The sequence below is a fragment of the Athalia rosae genome, chromosome 6 (assembly GCF_917208135.1).
Source record: "Athalia rosae chromosome 6, iyAthRosa1.1, whole genome shotgun sequence".
Taxonomy (NCBI): domain Eukaryota; kingdom Metazoa; phylum Arthropoda; class Insecta; order Hymenoptera; family Athaliidae; genus Athalia; species Athalia rosae.
Window position 1 is genome coordinate 6,583,856 of NC_064031.1, and position 24,722 is coordinate 6,608,577.

A 24,722-nucleotide genomic window follows, 5' to 3' on the forward strand; every position below is an offset into this window, starting at 1 on the left:
GTTCTGATAAGACCGTGTTCTTCGATTTTTCCCCACGAATAAAATTATCATTGCTTCGTATCAGAACCCTGACTTTTTAAACGCATAGCCGCTCGTAGTGATTGAAATGTTCGAATTTTTTAGTGCAGAGACGTCAGCATGTAGTTCATGTAGGGTTTTAACATGAGAAGAGAGGATATTCTGTGAATGCCGACTTTGGTATCGAATTGTAATTAGAGAAATAGAAAACGTGGGCCTACACGACCGATGGTAGTAGAAAGTTTCAGTTGGGTGCATAATTTAGGTGTGTTATCGGAGGAAAATATGATAATTAGGGAAAGGCGGGGCAAAATGGGGTACTCGAGGAAACCGTGAGAAAAAAAAAAATTTCGAATCCAGAATGATGTTTGACGGCCTTTTCGATCATTTCAAAAACAATTTTTTCAAAATGTTTCGGTTACCCCATTCTGCCCCGCTGGCAGAATGGGCTATACAGAAATTTGGATTATACCACCCTCAACATTTGTCGAATGCAAACAATTCATTGATTAGTAGCATTACAATTTTTTACTAGTTTAAAAATCAAAAATTCAACAAAGTGATATTCCGTATTTTCATACAGTTTTGAATCATGACGAAAAATATTAGGTATATGAGTGGAATGAGCGCCAGTGATACTATTACCCATCGAATATTGGGCATACTGACTGCTCTGAAATCAACGTGGTTGGCGTGGTGAGCACTAGGTGTGCTGCGATCGTTTCTAAACTCATTTCGGAGTTCGGGCTCGGCGCTGGGACACCCTTAAACTCAGATTGTGGAACCGGGCCTTATTGTCAGCGATCACGGCGAGCCTCCATTGCGGTTCGTCGCTAGCGACTGAACTGCTGCGAGTAAGCCCAAAGTCCGTGGCCGCTCGGAGGGTCAACATCAAACACACTTGGCTTACTTGGCGAACTTTTTTGCACCGTAGGTGCCTTTTATAAGATATATGCAATACTGTTGAAAAAGTACCAAGAATTTTTTACGTATGGTTTGATGATAAATACTGTATATTACTGCGATAAAAGTATATAATCATAGTTTTTCAAGTCTCCTACGGCTGAGAATAATGACTGTCTGCATATAATTTATGTGAAATAAAACGAAAATAAGTTTTGAAATTTTATATACTATACCGTCGGCTGAGCACTACTGCATATTGCGGCTACGAGCTGCAGATCATGCACGAACCATACGCATTATTTGCTGCAAGTCTCAGTCGAAAGCATCCATGCGCATGTTTAACCGCCGTATGCGGGAACAGGCAGATAGTTCGGAGGCAAAATCATGCAAGCGCTCCGTTGACGGTCATGGCGTGCACTTGTTACTTGGGTTGATGGAAAGCACCCTATGTATTCAGATGTCACTTTTATTACGACTGTGCGCAACGGCTACGTTCACGACCAAAATGTCCGTCACACGAGTTCGTCACGTGATTCGTAATCACAGCACTGCTTGCGATCTTTTTGAGAACCACGCATTCAACGAAATCACTCGCCGTTCGCCATCTTGGACGCCCTTGATTTCAATAAATTGTATTTCGGTTCATCTCTCCTCGCGAATATGTTTCCACTTCCGATACACAATTATTTAGAAGATTATTTGCTCGCACTTTTGCACTGAAATCATCCACGGCACTAATCCACCGGACCGTGTACACTGCTGTTCTTTGTTCCACACGTGATCGGCGTCTCGACCACGTTGTCGGTTTTTTCCACTCGTAAGCGTTGTCAGCATCAATCCCACTTCTGATGTAAAGATAGTTTGGTGAAAGGAATAAAACACTCGCCGTTAGGTAATATTGCGCACCATTTATTGATATCGAAAAAAACACACAATTTAACTTTAACCTAGCAATACCAACACCACCTTTTCTGATGCCCGTCTGGTCGACGACTGGCTCTCGGTTCTCCCCCTCTCTCTATCACTCTACACGCACACTTTGTCTGCTTACGCACCCTCTAGCGGGTTACTCGGTGACTCAGTCCTCACACAATTGCGATTGTGCATAGACTATCGGGAATTCGGTCGAATGAGGTAATAGCAACGAATTCAGACCTACACGTTGGTAATAGTCTATCCCACAAAAGGCACCTACGGTGCAAAAAAGTTCGCCAAGTTCAAATGTTCAATAGTAACTACCATAAAAATATATCTAATGATTGATTAGAAGAATTCATGAATAATAGGAAAAAAAGAATCCAAATCAATTACTGTGCCAAGTACGTACATGGAACTATGCTCCACGAATAGAAATTCTCGAGAAGATTGGCATAAAAAAAAAATAACCCTATTAATTAATTGAACGATGACGAAATTGGAAAGAAATGGATGAGAACACCGAGCCCACAACGACCCATCTGCAGAGCTCGGTCGAAGTGGATGTTGAGAAATGTGGCGCAATTTTCAAAGTTAAACATGGCGACACAAAAAATTACTTTATATGATTCGAAAAGGGATATTCTAGTCGAAACTTATGTTTCTCCCGCAGATGCCGAACGTGCGACTACAGGTAAATATCGCTATGTTAAGTAATTGCAGTAAACCTAATTTTAATGTATATTTAACAGCCATCTACACATTTTCCTCATCTGTAAATAGCCTAACCTAACTGAATTAGTAAGCAATGTTCATCATCATTCATGATCCATACTTCGCATGAAAAATTTATTTTGTTTGTAGACATAGTTTTCGCTACAGAGCTGTTAAGAAGAGCTGTAAATCAGGATTCACAACCCTCTACATCAACTGATGCTGATTGTATGAGTTATGATTTGAATTCTGATGATATTAATGCAAGTTTTATTGATGAAGAAGCTCTTGATACTGAGGCCACAGTTGACGTTAACTCTGAAACACAAGAAAGTGAAGGTATATTGAAAACAATAGATTCTGTGATTGTCCTTGTTTCTATGTTTAGTATGCGAGGATGTGAGTGATATATGTGCATATTTCAGTTTCTTTATACAGGTGGAGTCCACCCTGTGTATTATTATTATTAGAGACCTATAGGTCCATGGAAGAAACCTTTATAGTGGCAAAAAGTCCCAAAAAAAAGTGTGGGAGGAAATAGCCAAAGAGCTAATTAAAAGAGGATACAACGTAACTGGACCGCAATCTTCTTCTAAGTTACAAAGTTTAAAAAAAACTTATAAAACCATAAAGGATCATAACAATGAATCGGGCAACGATAAAAGGAATTGGCAGTTTCTCAACGTTTGTATACATTTTTAAATATCCTACTTAATTTTTAGATATTATTGAATTTTCTATAATTAAAAATCAACAAGTTTCTAATTAATACACTACATTTTACATACTTACCTATTACAATGTATCATGTACTTTTTGCAGATCATGGAGGAAATTTTTGCCAAAAAAGCATGGTGCAATCCAGTTGCAGTTGCATCTTCCACTGGTCAATCATCGAAACAGTCAGAAAGTACCGATACTGTAGTGGAATCTGATAGCGGATATTCACCAAGTCAGTTGATTACGTTACATAGTTTTATTTATAACTAAAATAATGTAAAAGTTGAATTTCGTTTCAGGATCAAGTAAAACAACAATAATATCTTTACTGGGGAAAAGAATAAAGCAAAAAGCTGAACATGAGGATAATAGAAGTAAAAGGCACAAGGAGCGACTGGAGATGGATGAAAAGTTTCTAGCAGTTTTACATAAGTTGGCTGATAAATAACTTTCAAGATGTTCAATTCTTTTTTAAAAATGAGTTTCTAAATTTTTACATTGTCGAATGATAATTTAATATTAGTTTTGTTTAAGAAGAAAAGCACATTTTATAATGTGTTATAAACTGTTTATTAATGAAAAAAGTACATTTTATGATAGCACATTTAATAAAGTTTAATATAAAATAAAATTTATGTGACTTAATACAATTCTTTATATACAATTTTTTATCATCGTTAAAAATGATTAAGTTTTGGAACATTCTCTGGAAAATTGAAAATTTATAAATTTTTGCAATATTATTGTTTTCGTTCAAATTTACAAAAATTGGAAAGCTATTCTGTTCATTGTTAACAGGTTGAGTCATGAATTTTTATCATTTTTACAAGTAGTTCATGATAACGTCTCTTTTAAGAATTCCTGCATTTCGCCTTACTTCACGCAAACAATTTCTATTATTTTCTCGATTACATTCAGGCATAGTAACGACAATTATTTCATCTTCTCGTAAAATACAGATATTATGAACTACGCAGCATGCAACAATGTACTCTGCCATTGAATCTACCCTTGTCATTGGTAGACAATGTAATAGACTCCTCATTCGTCCTTTCAACAAACCAAAACATCTTTCAATAGTCACTCGTGCAGATGAATGGCGATAATTATACTTTTTTTGTTTTCCACTTAAATATCCATTATCCCGATAAGGAGTAAGTAAATGCTGATGTATTTCATATGCAGCATCGCCTAGAATATGACTGTCTTCTGGGAACGCATCATCATCATTCAGGTAATCTGCAACTTCTGATAAGCGAAAAACTCTTCGATTATGAACAGATCCAGGGTGACCAGCATAACAATGTGTTATCAGAGTCCTATGATCACATACGTCCTGCAAAAAAATTTTGTTTCTATGTAAGTCAATTTATATCACTTATCAAAATTAATATTAGGGTTGAAAAGTAAAAATTGTTAAATACCTGTAACTGAATAGAATGAAATCCTTTCCGATCGATATAATCTGCTGGATTTTGTTTTGGAGCATTTATACGAATGTGAGTTTCATCAATAGCTCCTATTGTTTTAGGAAAGCCACTTGATCTTTCAAACCCACGCATCAACTTAACAGCACGATCTTCCGTAGGCCATTGTATAAATCTTGGGGCTCTTATAAATAAAGCGCGACAAACTCGACGTACAGCTCTTACAGCAGTAGCTCGTCCCACGTTAAATCTGTCACAAACTGATCTACAATAAAAATTAAACAAAATATGTACATCTCAGTTACATACTTCTGAATTCTGTTACATGTATGCTCGGTTAGGTTGATTGTGAATTGCTTCACGGCTAAGCACGCTCAGACAACTTTTCGTAGCCAGCCAAGCTACACAAAAAAGTTGTCTGAACAGGTGCTTGGCCACTGAGCAATTTAGAATCAACCTATCCAGACGTACATCACACAAAAGTTGTTCATTTTTATAAAAATATAACCTATAAGAATCCGTTGTAGCCATTTACTACAGCGCTATCATCAATTGATGACGAGAAGAAATTGTAGGGCATCCAGGAATACGTCGAACTAAATCTTCTTGTATTAACTCGTGCAAATAATTGAATGTGTTTTTTGAAAGTCTAAAAAAAAAAATTAAAAATTACATAAGTCCCTTCACATACTAAATCACTGAATATGACATAAAATCATTCACCTGAAATGGCTTTTAAATTCTTCTTCTGAATAACGATCAATTACACTCCCATAATCAATAATACGTGGCCTAAGTTTTCGCTTTTCACGATCGCGATTTTGTGAAATTACATTCCACTCTTCATCGGAACTAGAACTAGTTTCTGAAGCATTATTACGCTGCATCAACAAATATCCAAATGACGCCGTAAAAGACATTTTGATTATATTTAAACGTAAATTATTCAAATACTCCACTACAAAATTAAACATAAAAAATTGAATTGTATATATATATTTGTAATTTAAGTAAAGTTCACCAATGATTATTGAAGTTTATTAAAGCTGATAAGTTTTTTTTTTTTTTTTTAATTCCAGCAGGTATAACTCTAATGAGTCATGTCCCAAATAAACTGTATAATCGTTTAAACTCAACCGATTCTTCTCTCATTTAATTCTTATTTAATTTCCTTGTTATTACTACTGTTCTTATAACTAAACACTTAAATTATCCTTACTTAGTTTTTATCTATTAAAAATTAGATTCGTATAGTTAGTCCAGTTGCACCTCTTGAGTTGGATATTTATCTGTATGTAATTCTTATTATCACTAGAATTCTTTTAATTTCTAGTTTATTTGTTTTATTTATTGAAGTTTTAATTTATATTTTTATATTTTGTTTCAATACCCCTCTCCTCCCCCTCTTTCTTTCTTGTGTCTGGTCCAGCCTGCAGAAGAGTTCAGAGCGGACGACTGAACCCGGTCCCTGTTGGGATGTAGCCGCGGCTTCCTTCCTGTCCGCCTTCTTCTTGGAGGGAGATTACAAGACAGTAACAGAGGATCGACTGAGACAACAGAAGAAGGAAAGGTTGTTTAGATCTCCATGTTATGGAGAATTATGTACCCTAGCAATCTAATTATTATATTTGGGTTATCTGAATGACATAATTTGGCCACAGAGGTGTTGACAGGAAATTGGTTTGATTCTAAAAATTGTGTTAGCTCAGGGCGGCCTCTTTGGTATCAGGGACAGAACCATATCAAATGATCAATCGTTTGGGGACTAGTTTCGCACGAGCACATTTCGGAATTAATTATTCCCATTCTGAAGAGGTGGGCTTTGCACTTCGTGTGGCCCGACTTTATCCTGTTCACGATACCGATTCTGCGCCAATCCAGGCCTGAATGCCGAAACAAAGGATTAAGTTTAAACGGTCCAGAGTTGGTGATAAATTCTCTGCCCTTGCCCGAGGGCCCGGAGGCATATTCACTAATGTAACTTTTCATATATTCGATTTATTCCTGCATATATTTACGAAATAAATCAGTAGAGTGGATGAGGTTGTAGTGTATGCCTGGTTTTTTGCTTGCCGCTACTGCAATTCTATCAGCAATGTCGTTACCTATGATTCCCGAATGGCTAGGTATCCAGATAAGTTTTATATTTTGGGCATTGTCAAAGGCCTTAGCCAGTTCAGATTTGATGAAGGCGAAAGTGTTAGGCAAATTAGAGTCTAATCCTATGTGATTTAGTTTGGTGAGGCAACTGAGTGAATCGGAGCAGATGACGATTTTGTTTTCCGATTGCCTTGGAAGAACTAGTTTGATTGCTTCTGCAATGGCTAACGCTTCTGTATATGGAGGTGAGATGATTCAACCGTAGCGCCTTGATTTTACCCTTCTTTTCGTGAAAAACTCCTAGACCACATTCATTTTTGGCTAGGTTCACTGAACCATCCGTGTATATAGGATCGTAGTCTTTATATTCCTGCCGAAGGATTTTTTGAAGGTCTCGTTCCGGGTGAGTAGAGCTTTGAAGTAGACGACCGGCCGTGATGTTTATGTCCAGTTTCCTAAATTGCGACCTGTAGCTAATATTAAACGTATTTAATTTGTCAGACTTCTCTATAAGTTTCTCAATAGATCTTATTTGTTCCCAGCACGCAGTAATTATGGAGGATCTGTTGCCTCTCTGTCTGGGATTTTGCGAATCCGATAACATGGCTTCGACTTTCAGTTTTCCGATGGTGAAATTGTTCCTAAAACTGCATTTTTTCGTCAAGAATCTTTTCGTAAGTTGTTGGATCCTGCCGCCAATGTTCGCTATGCCACTGAGGTGATGTAACGTGTTAATGGGGGTGGTTTTCAGTGCACCCAGGCACATTCTCAGCGCGCTGTTTTGAATGACATTAAACTTGTGGAATATTTTGGGATTCCCCGCTGGGAGAAGATAATTGCCCCATTCGAGGCCCGGTCTGATCAAGGCCTTGTATACGTTGAGCATAGTTTCGGGGTGAACCCCCATTGCATAGAGCTGATGGTTTTCAGAATGTTGACCAATTTTTCGGCTTTGCTTTTAACGACGTTAAGGTGAGTTTCCCAAGACAGCTTATAATGCCATGTTACGCCCAGATATTTAGCCGATACCCCATTAAAGATCTTCTGGTTGTCAAGAGTCACATAGCAAGAGTTGGGTGGAATATGTTTGTTGTTCCCGGAGAAAATAAGCAGTTTGGTTTTAGTTGGCGAAATTTCTAGCTTATTAAGTTTAAGATTTGATTGCAGTTGGATTAGGTTTTTCTCCAAAGCCTTCATGACCCTATTTTCGGAGTAGCTTTTATTAAATATTCTAATATCATCTACAAACGCAGAGAAAGATATATCTGGGTCTAATTTATCCTGTATATCACGGATATAGATTGTGACGTATCCAGCCAACTCGGCACCAGGCTGCCAAAAGATGCGCGAGTAGTAACGCCAACGCGACTGCGCGATAAATCATGACGTCACATACGGTACATAAGACCGGCACACGATCGACTGGACAGCAGTACTTGGCAGAGCGCCTACTGACTCATTGCACGCTGGCTGTCCGTCTTGGGCAGTTCAGTGAATTTAGAAACATATATTCAAAAGCTAGGTAGTTGTGCCATAGCGGCCTACTAACCACTGTAATAGTTTATATTTTATCACAAGTTTTACTGGTTGAGTGATGGTGACAATAATATTTAGTATAATGATAATAACAAGATTTATGGTGTAAACTATTATTCAGGTACTTTTACTTCTCACTGTGAACTTTTTCGATTCTTTGTTTTATATAAATAACATAAAAAAAAAAGCGCGAAACATTCATCCATCACACATCTTCACAGATACAGACAACACAACAAGTCGTAGGTAAGTTGTATATAGTAATTACATATAAATATATAGTCAGTACTAGATTAAAATTGTATAAATAAAATGGTTGTGGTAAAATGTTCTCTGGGGAATATTGTTATGAGCATTATCGCTATGTTTAATTTCTTATAGGCTTAATGTTTGGTTTAAACTTAGCTTTATCATTTCGTTTCTTTTCCAGGGTGATAAGCGGAGCAGGACATGGATGGCCAAAATGCGTCCTTCGTACTTAGGTAATTTGTTTCCCCGAATCTCCTTTGGTCAATTATTGCTGGTAGTTTCAATTTCAGGTCCTCCAAGGAATTAGAATTTCATCCTGAGACGTCGTTGGTTCAAATGGCGATATGCTGTTGTGTGATTTGATGAGTTTACTCTCTAAGTTTTTATATATTCTTTTGTCGTTGAAAATATTGTTGTATTCGTGAAATTTAATGTTTTTAGATAACTGCTTTGTATATTAATAAGTCTTATTTTTATTATAGTTAGCGGATCGCACTGGATTTAGTTTAGAAACACGTTTTATCAAAATTTTAATAAAGACAGGAAAAATACCAGTCACGTCCTTTCCTGTTAACTGTCTTCCCCAGAGTGTCATCCTTTCGTTCCTTCGGATATTTTCAAAGGTGAGTCGTTATTTTGACTGATCATTAGCTGACTCAGGCGTCGCTATACCTACAGCGGTAATTTCAAATCTAATATCGTTACATTATCCCCCTTTTATCTTTCATTAGGGTTGTCAGACAATTATTAAAGATAAACATTCATTCTCGCATACATTACAATATAGCGCATTATTAGTTTATCGTTCACAGGTGATATCGTCATACTCATACTTATTACTTAAAACTTATGTCTGTATATAATAAATGAGCGGCGAGGCGGTGGTAGAGCAATGAAGCAGCAGGTTCGTCGTATTAACTTAAAACTACTCTGAAAACGTTTGTTCAACAGCAACCTGATAATATTTTTTTAAATTTACCCTATTATATGCACCTTTTATATTAGTTGGATCGTTGACTTCGGATAACCTATATGTATTTACCCCGATGATCTTAGTTATTATGTATGGGCCTTGATAAAGATGGAAAAACTTTTTAGTAACTTTGTCTAGCGCGCTTGACTGCATAGGCACTCTTATCAAGACCAGGTCTCCGATTGAAAGTTTTATTTTAGAAATTGCCTTCTGTTGTACGCAACGCTTATGAAATTTTCTTTTTATTCGGTCTTTTGCTATGCATATTTTAGTTTCGATGGGTGTCTCGGTTGATTGTGGAAATTTTATTATTTTCATTATCTGATCGATAGGACTAACACCGAATTGCAATTCATACGGCGTATAGCCTGTGGTGGAATGAGTGGTGATGTTAAGGATCTCTTCTATCTGAGTTATATGTTTTGCCCACTTCGTATGCTTATCACTACAATAAATTCTAAAAAATTTTCCGAGTTCCCGCATTATTCTTTCGGTTGGGTTAGATTGCGGGTGACGAATGGACGAGAAACATACTTTAATACCAAGTTTTTCCAATGTTATTTTCCAAGCGCTCGATGTAAATTGAGTCCCGTTGTCTGATAGAATCCTGTTAGGCTTTCCGTGTCTAGGTATATAATTATCGATAATTTTCTTCAATGATATTTGAGTAGTGGCACGTTTAATTGGATACAGCGTTACATATTTGGAGAACGCATCTAATACTACGAATATATATGACACACCGCCCAGGGATCGTGGCAAGGGTCCGTAAAAATCAATCGTTATTAAATCATTTGGTTTATCTGCTTCTACCAATTTATATTCGCCTTCCATGCTATATGTGAGGTGTTTTACTCGCTGGCATAAATCGCAATTTAAAACGAACTTTTTAATGTAGTCATTCATTTTTCTCCAATAATAATAGGTTTTCATATGTTGTATGGTTTTATATACTCCTGGATGTCCTAATTTACTATGCACTGCATCGATGAGTTTCTGAATCAAGTTTTCGGGAACTACGACCTTCCAATGATCATCAATACCATTACTGGTAAATAACACGTCATGATTAATTTGATATCTATTGTCAATTATTCCTTTTTCAAGTTCGTCTAACTTAAGTTTAATTGTGGGGTCGTCCTTTTGCCATGTTCCCAACTCTTTAAATTCGGGAGGTAATGCTAAATTGACTGTTACATGATTAATGGATTTCGTTGATATTTTAGATTTGTGCTTATGGTTCGATAAATTACGAATTGCCTTTAGCTCAGATATTATTATGTTTTCGTCATTTTGCTCGTAAAATTTTGAATCGGGATTGCGACTAAAGAAGTCAGCCACTAAATTATCTCGTCCAACACAATAAGTAACTTTGAAATCATATTGTTGGAGCAATAAACTCCACCGTATAAGCCTGGCATTCTGATACGGCGTGCTATTCAAAAAACAAAGACCCTTGTGGTCAGTAATTATTTGGAATTCGTTACCAATTAAGTGACATCTAAATTTGGTTATTGTATATACAATGGCGAGTAGCTCTTTTTCGGTCGTTGTATAATTTATTTCTGCCTGAGTTAAACAACGGCTAACCAATCCTATCAAATAATTATTTCCATCTATACAGGTTTGAAATAAAAGTCCGGAAATCCCCCTATCACTGGCATCGGTTTGTATTTTGTACGGTGCGTTTGGAATGATATGATTCAATGTTATGGTTCTAAGAAACTTGTCCTTTAAATCTTGGAAGGCTTTTATGTGTTTTTCCTCCCACAACCACGCAGTGTTTTTCTTTAAGAGTTCCCTAAATGGGTCGATATAATTAGAATATTGCATGCAAAATTGACGGTAGTAATTACAGATACCTAGGAATTGTTGTAACTGTCGCTTATTGCTAGGGTCTTGAAATTCAGTGATTATCTTAAGTTTCTTAGGATCAGGACAAACTCCGGTCCGAGATATAATGAATCCTAAAAATGGGATGGTTTCCTGGATAAATAGCGATTTACTCAGTCTTAATGTGAATTTATATTTTTCCAGGCGGGTGAAAATTAAATCGAGATGTTGCAAATGATCCTTAGAGTTATGTGAAGTAATTAACAAATCGTCGATATATGGCGTCAGGAAATCCGAAAATTCATTGTTGAAGGCTAGATTGAGTGCCCGAATGAAACCATTACCCGCGGTTTTGAGGCCAAAGGGTACTCTGCAAAATTGGTATAATTTTGAATTATAAAGAAATGCCGTATATCGTCGGGATTCGCTATGTAGCGGTATTTGCCAATATCCATTGGTTAAATCTACGGTACTAAAATATTGCGTTCCATGGTATTTCTGTAAGATTTCGTTTATAATAGGTGGTGATTCGTTGTCAGACTCAATAATATCATTCAGATAACGGGCATCAAGGCAAACTCGAACTCGCCCATTTTTTTTCGAAACTATCCTTAAGGGATTGCAAAATGGACTAATCGACGGCTCAATTATTCCCGCATGGAGCATTTCGTTGATTTCTTGGTCAACAGATTTTCTCAGCGATAGTGGTATTGGATACGATCTGCGAGTAAATGCTCTATTGCTATTAATTTGAATGCGATGTTCATATAGTGTGGCACAACCTGGCTTGTCAGAGAATAAGTTTTTATGTTTAATAATTAATTCAAAGAGGGGTTCGGTAAATCGAACGTCCTGTATCATAAGTTTTGACGCGATCATCCGAAATTCTTGGAAGAAACTGTAGTCTTCTATTTCGTTATAATTTTTGCTGTTTTGTGAATAATGGTAGTGGTTTTCGTCAGATGTTACTTGTTGAATACATCGATCATTACGTAAAGATTGTTCATCTAAATTTTCCATAAATTTATTGTCAAAAGCTCGTCCAGGATCACTGACGATCTCAGTTATTTCTAAATTATCACTATTTACCATATTCGAGTAATTCACATTATTTCTATCATTTCTATCTGTTTGATTGAAAAAATTATCACAATTTAATGATTCAGCATTAATATTAGCGATATCCTCTTCAATAGGCATATCTTCTGTTGCATTGTATAATTCATTATCAATATTTATCTCCTCTGAGTTTCTACAATTCTTATCTATGTTATCAACTTTACTATAATTCATTTCAACATTTTCTATATTGCTCTCATTAAAATCGGTTATTCCAACTCCTTTGGTACAGTTTTTCTCAATGAATGAGTTAATGTGGCAAAGATTATTATCTTGATATTCTACCCTTGAATAATGTGATTCTTCTACGTTGGTGGACTTATTTAAGTAATTTTTTATCGTTTGACGATCAATAATTTGAATGTATGTTATGTTATCATTAATAGAAGACTCCAATCTATTCACAGACTCTCGGCTGTACGACACAAATTCGTTAGCCATTACCGTTCCGTGAATTTCTATGGATTCTGTAGAATAATTTAATACTACTTGATTAACTGACAACCAGTCATCCCCCAATATGACATCTACAGACAATTTAGGTACAATTAAAAAGGCATAGGTCATTCTCCGCTGATCTATATACAAGTCTATCAATATTTGTTGCTTCACGCTCACCGCCTTTTTTCCAATTGCTGGATATACCTTGATGTTCGTTACTGGTAGTACTGCAAACTGACAACTAGCCATAATTCGATTATAAAAACTTTCAGAAATACAAGTTATTTGACTCCCTGTATCGAGTAGCGCATAGGTGGTAATATCTGCTATTTTAACCAATAGATGTGGACATTTCAGACCCTTTTCTTTTGCAGCGTCTTTATTTTGACAACTAGGTTCTATATCCGCCGATAGATCCTCGATAAATTCGTTTGACCATCGGTACGATAACGGATCTCTGTTTATCGCACCCGAATTTAGTTTAAATTAGTTGCAGGATTATTAAATTGGCATAAGTTAGGATTACTAGCTACTTGATTATCGTAATTTGTTGGTCTTACTAGCACCGGAGGTGGATATCTTGTGTTTGGCAATATAAACTGTTGCGGCACTGTATCATAATACGTACGGTGTCCAGTGGGATTCATATAGGATGAACCATAATTATTACTGTTATTATAATTATTATTAGGGCGTGATTGAAAACGAGATTGTCGACTATAATTATTTGATATCACCCCCTGTATTTGATTCCTGTTCTGATTTGGTCTATTAAAATTTTGAGTTTTGTCTCTATCAAATTCTCTGCCTTCTTGGGATATGTCTAGATTAGATAACGATTGCATTATTAATTCACTATTGTTAAAATCTATGGTTGCTAATAAATCTCGAATCCTTGCTGGTAGTTGTTGTACTACAGCATAATTTATTTCATACGTAGACAACGCGGGCTCAAAATATTTCGCTTCTTTAGATTGTCGACGAAAGTAACTGCGCAATTCCCCATCTTGTGATTTATAACGACGAGACGACCATCGATTCTTAGCTTTAACTTGGTATTGAACGGAATAAAACTCCCGTTTAAAATGCTTCCTGAAATTTTCATAAGTGTTGCATACTTCTTTATTTGCTTCGTACCATATTTTGGCTCGACCTTCTAATATACTCCCGAGAACCCAATCCTGTTTTGCGTCGTTAACGTTATGAACGTTGAAATATCTCTCCAAATCTCGTAAAAATTCAATGGGATTACTTTTATCTTCGTCAGAAAATTTTGGTGCTTTAATGTCTAACTGGAGATGTTGAAAATGATTTATCAGGCCACCTAACAAACGATTGGTAGTATTATTTGAGTCATTTGATACCTCTATATTGTTACTTGACGAAGCTCGATCTCGTTGATCTTTTTCACGTTGCAACATCTTAACTTGATCAGCTAATTCCTGACAAGTTGCAAATTGTGTCATGCGTAATTCAAGATCCGCTTTTTGCTTCTCCATATTTTCTCTCTCTCTCCTGAGCTGCTTCATTTGCTCATCCACCGTCTGGCTCGTTCCGTGCGCCATTTTAAGACGATAGGTTGTTCCAGTCCTTGACGACAATGTTTTGTTTTGAGATTTGGACCTAGTTACAACCGGACTATGAATAATCTTACCCATAGGCAAATACAAAACAAACAATTACTTTTACACACACATTTGTACCTAAAACTTTGACCTTGGGCTCAAGGCCTGCACGTTGGGCGCCAATGTAATATTTTATATTTTATCACAAGTTTTACTGGTTGAGTGATGGTGACAATAATATTTAGTATAATGATAATAACAAGATTTATGGTGTAAACTATTATTCAGGTACTTTTACTTCTCACTGTGAACTTTTTCGATTCTTTGTTTTATATAAATAACATAAAAAAAAAAGCGCGAAACATTCATCCATCACACATCTTCACAGATACAGACAACACAACAAGTCGTAGGTAAGTTGTATATAGTAATTACATATAAATATATAGTCAGTACTAGATTAAAATTGTATAAATAAAATGGTTGTGGTAAAATGTTCTCTGGGGAATATTGTTATGAGCATTATCGCTATGTTTAATTTCTTATAGGCTTAATGTTTGGTTTAAACTTAGCTTTATCATTTCGTTTCTTTTCCAGGGTGATAAGCGGAGCAGGACATGGATGGCCAAAATGCGTCCTTCGTACTTAGGTAATTTGTTTCCCCGAATCTCCTTTGGTCAATTATTGCTGGTAGTTTCAATTTCAGGTCCTCCAAGGAATTAGAATTTCATCCTGAGACGTCGTTGGTTCAAATGGCGATATGCTGTTGTGTGATTTGATGAGTTTACTCTCTAAGTTTTTATATATTCTTTTGTCGTTGAAAATATTGTTGTATTCGTGAAATTTAATGTTTTTAGATAACTGCTTTGTATATTAATAAGTCTTATTTTTATTATAGTTAGCGGATCGCACTGGATTTAGTTTAGAAACACGTTTTATCAAAATTTTAATAAAGACAGGAAAAATACCAGTCACGTCCTTTCCTGTTAACTGTCTTCCCCAGAGTGTCATCCTTTCGTTCCTTCGGATATTTTCAAAGGTGAGTCGTTATTTTGACTGATCATTAGCTGACTCAGGCGTCGCTATACCTACAGCGGTAATTTCAAATCTAATATCGTTACACCACAAAATCATATAAATCAAGCAATCAAGGAAGCTTAGACAAGCGCCAATACCGCTTATTATTAACATTGGCTATCCGTCTTGGGTAGACTAGTGAACTTAGGGTCAATTTCAAATAGAATACGCTCAAAGTGAAATATAAAATATAATAGAGAATCTCTGCTATTAAGTCAGCTCAAATTTAGTTTATATTTAGTTTGTATTTAATTTTACGTTATCCTTGTCAGCAATATTGTCATTTGAAACCAAAAGTATTATTTTGAATTACATACCATTGTTACATTAGAATTTGTTAAATATTTTTCACTATCTCTCTCCTTCATATGACTAAGTAGGATAGAGACAGCTTCGGCGGAACAAACCCCTCTAGTGGATGGCTCTGATAGTGAAATATCTACCCGAGTCCAAGGACAGAGCGGCAAGTGAAACCCACGTCTGGAGCATAGGCATCCCTCACTTTAAACTCAGGAGACGGCTCTGGCAGCGTAAAAACCTGTCCCGAGTCCGTAACAACAATTCAGATAGCAACTGCACCCTAACAATTAGCCTCAAAACTCCTAGAGAGCTCAAAATAAAATCATTTGAGTAAACGACTCACACTTACTTAACTTTCGAGACACTCACATTTCGAAAAAAGTAACAATATATTGAAAAGCGTGGGACTGAGACATGAACCCTGCGCCAGACCCTTATCAGAGGTGCCCTGGAAAATCTCCTCGTTGTGAATGTATCTATGTATTTTTCTATTTTTAGAACAATTGAAGACGTATTGAACTAAGTGCTGTGGGATCTTGAGGTCTACCAGATGTTGAATTAGTAAATCCGAGTTGACATTATCGTAAGCGCTCTGGATATCGACAAATAGCACCCCGGAAGTCAAGCCTTGATGTTTCGCAATTAGGGTTTCCAAGTGGAGATTTATGATTGAATCATGGCACGATTTCCCCCTCCTAAATCCATCGAAGTTGGAGGGGAGGATTCCCTTATTCTCTAGCCACCAAACAAGCCTATCATTGATGATTCTCTCAAGGATCTTTTGTAAGCAAGATGACATAGCTATAGGTCTGAAGCTTGTAGAGTGGGGTTTTTGGATGAGAACAATATTAAGTTCTTGCCATTTTGTGGGAATGATTCCGTACGCCAGGGTCAAGTTAAAATACTTAGTTAACAAACCTATATTCTGGGCGGTAACTCCTTTAATAGATCGTAGCTGTTTAGATCTCTACCAGAAGAGGAACCCGATTTGGCCAGGTCTATAGCCTGACGGACTTCGATAATAGATATGGGATCGTTTCGAACTGGAGAAGAGTCCCTATTGTATTGGATATTGAAATCCGTTTTTCTGAATTGAGGCAGGCAAATGTTTCTTAAGGTACGTAAGGCTTCTTTATTGTGATTGTGTAGGTTATTAGGGGTAGATGGTTGGAAACCATTGAGGTTTTTGTTTTTAAAACACTTCAGCCCGTTCCATATGTCCCCTAATTTCTGGTGAGGATTCATTTTGTTGCAAAAATCGATGTAATTCTTAGTTCTCTTAGACTTGAGGGTCTGAGACGCCTTTTTAGCGATGGCATAGTACTCATTTAGATTTTCATCATTGCTGTCAGCTAGGTATTTCTTCATGGCCTCTCTACGAAAAGATAGAATATTCTTGCAATCTTTGTCCCACCAGAGAGTGTTGCAGTGGTTAGTTCTCCGGGGCTTGTGAGATCTGTCATCGGGAATGATAGTGCCCGCATGTTTTGCAGCAGAGATGATGGAATCTATGAAGAAGTTGTAGGAGTCGTTGATATTCCGGAGATTGAGATTGTCCTGGTAAGCTCGTTGCTCCATATTCTCCCTGAAGAGATCCCAGTTAATGTAACGAAGGCCTATTTTTTTTTTTGGTTATTATAGCTTGTGGACTGCATTCAGAAATAGAAATGAAGATGGGAAGATGATCACTGAGGCGAGAATCCTTCAACGTGGACCATGCTACACGGAGAGCTAAAGATGAGGATGTTAACGAGATGTCTGGAACACTTTTTCTATTGTGCTCGATATGAATTCTTGTGCTCTCGCTAGAGTTAGCTATTATGAGGCTCGAGTGGGTGATTATGTCCGCCAGGAGTATGCCCCTGTGGTTGATGAGATCACGACCCCAGTTAAGATGGTGGGCGTTGAAATCTCCCGTTATGATGACGTTCTCTAGCAGACTAATGTCGTCTATGAATTTTGCAAGACTTCTCCTATCAATAGTCACATTAGGGGGAAAGTACAAGCTAATTATATTAGGGTTTTGATTGTTGAGTCTAATCGATAGGTTGCTGGTTTCGACTCTGTCGGGAGTGCTTTCAATTGTGAATGTGTTGTATCTTAAGTTATTTTTGATATAAACTATATCACTAGACCGCCCCCTCGACCAGCTTCCCGGTCTTTTCTGACGTAGTTGAAACCCTTCATTCCGACCCAAAGATTGTAGTCGGCCGTGAGGAATGTTTCAGAGATAGACAGAATATCACAGAGGTTCAGTAACTGCGGAATTTGAATTCTTTTGGAGTGGAAGCCCCCGCAATTCCAATTAATAATGTTCAGCATAATTGAGGTGAAGCGTGGATTTGTCTGTATAAAAATTTAAGTGTGGATACTGTTGTTGTAAAGATGTTGGGGCAAGCGTCTCTCGGTGGCCGATATCTAGGCAATATCGCCTCGAAAGGCCCCCTTTTTCCCCCTCCTTGCCCAGACTCTGGTAGTCTAGCTGGCTACTAGCAGACCTAATTCTGGTGGGCCTGGGTTACGAGCTAAAGCGTGGAAGTATAAGTTGGAGGGCTCGTACGGAACTAAAATTAATAAGTAACCTAATCGTATTGTTAATTATGTCTGTATCTTTTATAGTTCCGAAACTGGCTGAGGGTTGCCACCTGTAGAAGAATTAGGCTCGGTGGACTCCGTATTGAAGAGACTCTGCAGCTGGAACGGATCCTCCGAAGAATTTAACGTGCAATGAATTGTTAGAGCTTCAATAGATTTATAGGTGGAGATTAACTCGTGTTGGGGTCCCAATTTATCCGGAAGCTGGTCCAGCATACGCGTTGAGAATTTTTGAATATAGTCGAAACCCGACTTTCTTATTTCCTCTTGGAACGATAGTTCAATGAACTGGTTGGGGGAATCCGATTCCAAATTAACCTCTTGTTCAGGAGTAGAGGCCCTTATATTAATTTTCTTAGAAGTAGGAAGGAGAAAGTTATAGTAATTCGTAAGATCAGATGAAGAAGCTATTAAATTTGACTCCTCGACGAGGATGTTGTATTTCACTAAGAAATTCTCCTCGACAAGGTTCTTGGCCTCCTTGAAGTCAATTCCAAGTTGGGTTTTGATGTTGATCAGCTTCAGGTTGAATGCGTGGAATATACAAACTTTATCGCTGGCTTGATGTAGATCGCCACAATTTGCGCATTTAGGAGAGTTATCACAGTCCTCATGTGTGTGCGATTGTCCGCAGTTCCCGCATCGGATCGTGTGCCGACAGGTCTGGTATATGTGTCCGAAACGTTGGCACTCGAAGCATCTCTCAACCTTAGGAATGAACTCTTTAACCTCCCTGAGGTTGAAGTAAAGGTGGACAGATTTGGGAAGATCCGTACTGCAGTAGATTTTAGAAGCTCCTGTGCTTTCCCATGTTACGCCACCCTCTGAGGAGGTCGTTTTCTTTTTAAGAACTTCCGCTTTGAGTATTATTTTAGCCGGTTGCGAGTCAAGTCCTTCTAGGACGTCCTGATTATTAAAGTCCTTGGGAAAATCCGTAATTATACCTACTTTAAAGATGGACTGGTCGGGGATGATCCCTACCCAGGAGGAGTCAATCTCAGGTATTAGGGTTTCCACAAACTGGTTTGCCTCTATGAAAGTATGAAACGTAACCGCTATTTTTTCAATACCTGATCGAGAAATACTACAAGCCTGAACTCCTTTGTTTTTTAGGATTCTCCCAAAAGAAATTGGATGTAGGTTGCCTATATTATAGTCAGGTCTGATATCTATCACGAACACCAAAAATGGGCCTACATGTTCTGCATTATATCTGTTGTTGAATTGATTAAAATAAGGAACTTTATTGAATCCCGAATTGGTTGAAAGGTTTGCTGACCTAGGCGTGGAGTTGTTTTGTGGGATAGAATTACTAGAGTCCTCGGGAGCTTGCTTGGCCTGTTGGAGAGAGCGCTCCTTAGCCATTTTATTAGGATTGTTGATTGAGTCCTCCTTACTGCTGTTGTTGCGGTCTCTTTTCCTATTTTCAATCGGGACGGAGATGTCGTATAAGGAATTCGGCAGGAATATTGGGGTTCTACCTTGGTGATACCTTAAGCTAACAAACCTTCAACGATATGAGGGATAGGCTACGAAAAAGACAGGGACACAATACCTGGGTTTTGTATGATTCTTCTTCCGCGCGCCGCCAACTTCGATGATTTTTTACTCGAAAACGAAGCCAAACGCATCTCTGAAATTAATTCACAGGCTGTAGTATAGTTCAAAGTATATGTCAGTATTTTTTTCAAATTTTTCGGTGCTATCCGTCAGTGTTTTAAAAATCATTTAAAAATTCATTGTCAAATAAACAAATGATAAATAATTTTTTCTGGCACCATTAATTTTTTTTCCAAATCTATGGCCTTATCCGCATAAATTCTGAAAAAAAAATTGAATCCAACATCATTTTTGACGAAGTTATGATTATTCGAAGAAAACTCCTCTCAATTTTTCGATTGTTCATAATAAATCGAAATTTGCACTAATTCAAAAATCCTTTGGCACAAAAATCTAACCCTCCATGGACAATCGATATGCCAAATTAAAAAAATATCTGAGAGGTGACTGATCCGGTTCACGTAGAATGGCCCATATCGAACTAGATCGGACAAGTTTCGAAAAGTGAGAGTCATAGGGTATTAAGTCCCAAAATAAGAGTGCCAGCCCAGAGCGCCCTCTGCGTTTCATGGTAAAACAGACCCTTCATCGACCTCTGAGAGATTATCGGTCAACCGCACGAACGATCTGTAGATCCAATCTTCAAATTCATCCTTATAGACGGTGACGCGCGACAAATATGACACGCTCGTCCGGACTATCGGTATTACGGTGCAGCAGATGAGCTTCTCCCATCACTAGGATGATTTCAGTGCAAATGGATATTATGATAATTTGTTCACATTTGAATACAAAATCTGAAATACAATATTTTCTTTAAGGAAGATTATTCTTGTTCGGTTGAAAAAAATTTCAGTATAGTTCGCAATGTTACGGCTTTGGAAAAAAGGAGTATTTCATGTTCGCTAACACAAACTATCGGTCAAAAAAAAAAAAAAAAAACTGAATATAACTGTTATTCTTGTTGGGGCTTGCGAGTAGGAGTTTGTTCGTTGGTTAGCTTTTTGTGAACTTTAACAGGACACGATGGAAAGATTTTCGAGTACAGAAAAAATTTAGAAAAAAAAAACCAAAATCAAGATCCAAAGATGCCGAGGAAAGAAGAATTAATTGAAAATCAATTGGGAAATAATGATTTCTGAGTGAGAAGAAAACTTGTAACAAGTTTTTCAAAGAAATTAGATTGTTCAATTGATTTTCACTGGAACTTAATTCTATCATTAACGTGTTGTCATTTTCTTCGTTTCATTTTCGCTCTTTTTTTGTTCTTCCTGAATCAAAATTTTTTAGTAATCATTGAATTCAATTCTAGGAAAAAAGTTTTTCAAGAGCTATAAGAATCAACTAATTTACAAAAACTCGATCTTTAGTTGGAACGAAAAATTTACCAATTCTTCCATGAATAATTAGCTTATTTAAAGATTCCTCTTCAGAAACAAGTATCTTTCCACTTATTGTAATTTTGTGTGAGCAAAGCACCAGTGGGAGTGGTTCGTTTGGACAGAATTCGTTTCTACAGAGAAAATTTGCCCAGGGTTCGCTTGGACAGAAGAAATTTCGACTTATTGTTAGGTACGGTTGGACAGAACTAGAGCCGGCGGGATCGTTTTGACAGAATATGATTCTTCTGTACAAATGCAGCGAAAACGAATTCTGTCCAAACGAACCGAATTAGGTTAGGTTAGTTTATTTTCTACCGACCGACGCAGGGTCGTTTGCATTTGTATCCAAACGAATCTAAGTCGAAATTTCTTATGTCCAAACGAACCCTGGGCAAATTTTCTCCGTAGAAACGGATTCTGTCTAAACGATTTCTGTCCAAACTAACCTCACTCGCACCAGCAACCAGGCTTTAGCTCGCCGCGCATCAAAGCGACGACACTCGCTTCCCAGCAAATTGTCACTTTCGCACCTCGCTCTTGTTTCGTCCTTCTAGTCCTATAGTCTAGTCAACAAATGCCTTTTGGTCATATTTGAGTTAGCCTTCGCCGAATTCAATGTTAAGGTGATTTTTGGATCCAGAATGAGCTCGAGAAACTTCAGAAAATCGCATGACAACCCGGTTGAAAAAATTACAAAAGTAATAAACAATTTAATGGAAAAAAGTAGGGTTCGGTTTTTTGCGGATATCTCGAAAACTATTGCGGCTATCTGAAATTTGATCTGAAAAAGATTCAAAAAGAGCAGAAAACACACTACAAAAAAGTCCAACCTCCCTAAACTGCACCACGAATATTTATGATTTTAATTGAGGTATGAAAAAATGACCGATGACGCCTGATTCGGCTCCCACGCGCGATGCTCGTTTGGGAGACATGAGCCAAAAAAAAATTTATTCAACAGTTTATATGTGAATATTGAGGGATAAAAAAATTTAGGTACTTGCTGGACACTTTAATAAACAATAATCAGTTGGAAAAAAATTAGAACCAGAATTACTCATTAACTGTTGATACGGCAAGTAATAATACGATAGTAGTAATTTTGGTAACAAAGGTAAGAAACTCGAAGAGAACGAAAAAATTCAAGATCCATAAATTTTTGAAATTAAAAAAAAACTAGAATTGTTTTGTTCAAAAACCCACACACAGTTGTTATTGTATCATATTCAGTAATAAAAAAAACTCGCTCGAAAATTCATTTGTTTATAACAAATTGTTTATGCGAAAAACAATTTGAAAATAATTGAGAATTTTTTTTCCTTCAGAATGTCAAATAACAATTGAAATTATGATTCAAACAAGAAAATGTTTTCTTAAAAAAAAAAGTCACTCCTTTTTTTATATTTTTAATTTTTTTCCATAGCTTCAAGAAGTGGAAGGAATTTGAAACTTTCGGTTTGTTAATTATCCGAGTTTTTTTGTTATTTGTCTATTGAGAAAGAGTTTTCAATTTACAAAAGCATGGTACCATATGGTACATTGAAAAATGATGATTAAATTTTTTTTCCAACCGATTATTGTTTATTAGAGTGTCCAGTAAGTACTTAAATTCTTTCATTCCTTAATATTCATATATAAACTGTTGGATACATTTTTTTCGCATATGCCTCTGAAACAATCATCGGGAGCCGGGAGCCGAATCAGGCGTCATCGGTCATTTTTTCATAGCTCAATTAAAGTTATGAATATTCGCGGGACAGTTCAGGAAGGTTGGACTTTTTTTTAGTATGTTTTCTGCTCTTCATGAACCTTCTTTCAAATTTGGGATATCTGCAATAGTTTTCGAGATATCCGCAAAAAACCAAACGTGGTATATTGGAACAAAATTTATTCGAAGAACAAGCTATTTGCTTTTAATCGTGTCAATAACTATATTTTGTTAAATTTCATTATTATAAATCTCATTAATTATCGATCCGTTTTTTTTTTCATTTCTTTTTTTACGAAAAGAAGTTCATATTGTATTGTCATCCAGATATGAGGTGTGTTTGAAGTTTCAAATATCTAGCTCATTGGGAAGTTGGTTTAAAATCGATTGCAAAATTTTTACTGAACAGACAAACAGATAGACAAGAAAGCGGGTTAATAAAAACGTGATAAAGAGGAACGCTTCGTTACAGAGTCGTATCACCAATTGAAACGAAATAGATTCCACAAAAGCTCTATACAGAATGAAATTATTTCTTACCAGGTAGAATCTGATGTGAAATGTAAAAATAATTTTTCTGAGATTATTTTTTGAACAAATTTATGAGAGTAAAAAAAAAAGTTCTTTAAATAAATTTAAAGAAAAAAAAAAAGCACTTCACCGTTTTTGTGGATGCGATACGATAATTTGAAATATCATTCTCTTTTTAATTCCAACATGTTATTTTCGTGGTCAATGGTGATCCGGCAACGCTGCGCATAAAGTTATCTCGAGTATATTGTAGAATGAAGAGTAGGAATTATATATATGTATAAATATATATTATACTAGCTGTCCCGGCCACGCGTTGCTGTGGCTGAAGTTTCTGTTATATTACATTATAGTAAACAATCTAAGAGGAACAATAAGAGAACATCAGTCACGGAGTCCACTATGCTTTTTCACACAGATGGTATTTGTAAAAAAATATGGTGATCTCCTTATTTGACTTTCTACTACTATAACCCTTTAGTACAATGAAATTATTTACGAACAAAGACGAAAATGTTGATGTTGGTATACAAATTCACTGGATTGAGATTTGAAGGGGAAGTACATTGAACACAATTAATTAAAATGTTCTTACACTTGATATTAAGCAGAAATCAATAGGTACAAAATAAAAATTCATCAGATTGATTCTTTGAGCTGCATTTCTTGTTTCGATTTGTTCTGGTAATTGCTGAGCTCTTTCAACACGTTTGCGTCGTGACCCTTTGCTGCTCACGTTGTTGAGGTTAGATTTTTTCGGTGGCATTTGACTGAAAATAATAATTTAATCGTTTAAATATTAGAAAGATGAACTGAAAAACATGTTATCATAGCACATTGAAATGATAAGTGCAAAATAATTTTCAATGGAAGTTAAATAAAAATAATATACAAAAATATTTGTACAACTATTGAAAAAGTGTAGGAAATTGTGTATCATTTTTGCATTGACATTTTAATCAAATTTCATAATTATGTGATAATACTTACATACATATATTCAAATTAAATTATAAAGTTTTGATCAATGAAGCACAAATAAGTAGAAAACAG

At 36.5% G+C, this 24,722-nt stretch overlaps 3 protein-coding genes across 3 annotated transcripts; 1 reads left to right on the top strand and 2 right to left on the bottom strand.

Annotated features, from left to right (window-relative positions):
• The first annotated feature begins 1,683 nt into the window (after positions 1-1,683).
• LOC125501302 lies at positions 1,684-3,713 on the top strand. Its single transcript, XM_048656508.1, has 5 exons — positions 1,684-2,533; positions 2,704-2,892; positions 2,979-3,237; positions 3,376-3,505; positions 3,573-3,713. The coding sequence occupies exons 1-3, from the start codon at positions 2,353-2,355 to the stop codon at positions 3,092-3,094; spliced, it is 486 nt and encodes a 161-aa protein (XP_048512465.1). The 5' UTR covers positions 1,684-2,352; the 3' UTR covers positions 3,095-3,237; positions 3,376-3,505; positions 3,573-3,713.
• Positions 3,714-4,092: 379 nt separating this feature from the next.
• Positions 4,093-20,191, bottom strand: LOC110117469 (putative nuclease HARBI1). The gene is made up of 5 exons (XM_048656507.1): positions 20,044-20,191; positions 5,424-6,247; positions 5,209-5,349; positions 4,698-4,965; positions 4,093-4,609 (listed from the first exon to the last, which is right to left on the bottom strand). The coding sequence occupies exons 3-5, from the start codon at positions 5,229-5,231 to the stop codon at positions 4,097-4,099; spliced, it is 804 nt and encodes a 267-aa protein (XP_048512464.1). The 5' UTR covers positions 5,232-5,349; positions 5,424-6,247; positions 20,044-20,191; the 3' UTR covers positions 4,093-4,096.
• Positions 13,413-14,908, bottom strand: LOC125501301. Its single transcript, XM_048656506.1, has 2 exons — positions 14,316-14,908; positions 13,413-14,243 (listed from the first exon to the last, which is right to left on the bottom strand). The coding sequence occupies exons 1-2, from the start codon at positions 14,607-14,609 to the stop codon at positions 13,428-13,430; spliced, it is 1,110 nt and encodes a 369-aa protein (XP_048512463.1). The 5' UTR covers positions 14,610-14,908; the 3' UTR covers positions 13,413-13,427.
• Positions 20,192-24,722: the final 4,531 nt, after the last annotated feature.

Excerpts from the sequence above, each read along its gene's own strand:
- LOC125501302 (XM_048656508.1), top strand. The coding sequence starts at position 2,353 with ATGAGAACACCGAGCCCACAACGACCCATCTGCAGAGCTCGGTCGAAG. Across the intron at positions 2,534-2,703 it reads TGCCGAACGTGCGACTACAG|ACATAGTTTTCGCTACAGAG; the intron begins GTAAATATCGCT and ends TTTTGTTTGTAG. Across the intron at positions 2,893-2,978 it reads TGAAACACAAGAAAGTGAAG|TTTCTTTATACAGGTGGAGT; the intron begins GTATATTGAAAA and ends TGCATATTTCAG.
- LOC110117469 (XM_048656507.1), bottom strand. The coding sequence starts at position 5,231 with ATGGCTACAACGGATTCTTATAG. Across the intron at positions 4,966-5,208 it reads GCTACAACGGATTCTTATAG|ATCAGTTTGTGACAGATTTA; the intron begins GTTATATTTTTA and ends TTTTTATTGTAG. Across the intron at positions 4,610-4,697 it reads TTCATTCTATTCAGTTACAG|GACGTATGTGATCATAGGAC; the intron begins GTATTTAACAAT and ends ATTTTTTTGCAG.
- LOC125501301 (XM_048656506.1), bottom strand. The coding sequence starts at position 14,609 with ATGGGTAAGATTATTCATAGTCCGGTTGTAACTAGGTCCAAATCTCAA. Across the intron at positions 14,244-14,315 it reads CGTCAAGTAACAATATAGAG|TTAGACATTAAAGCACCAAA; the intron begins GTATCAAATGAC and ends CAACATCTCCAG.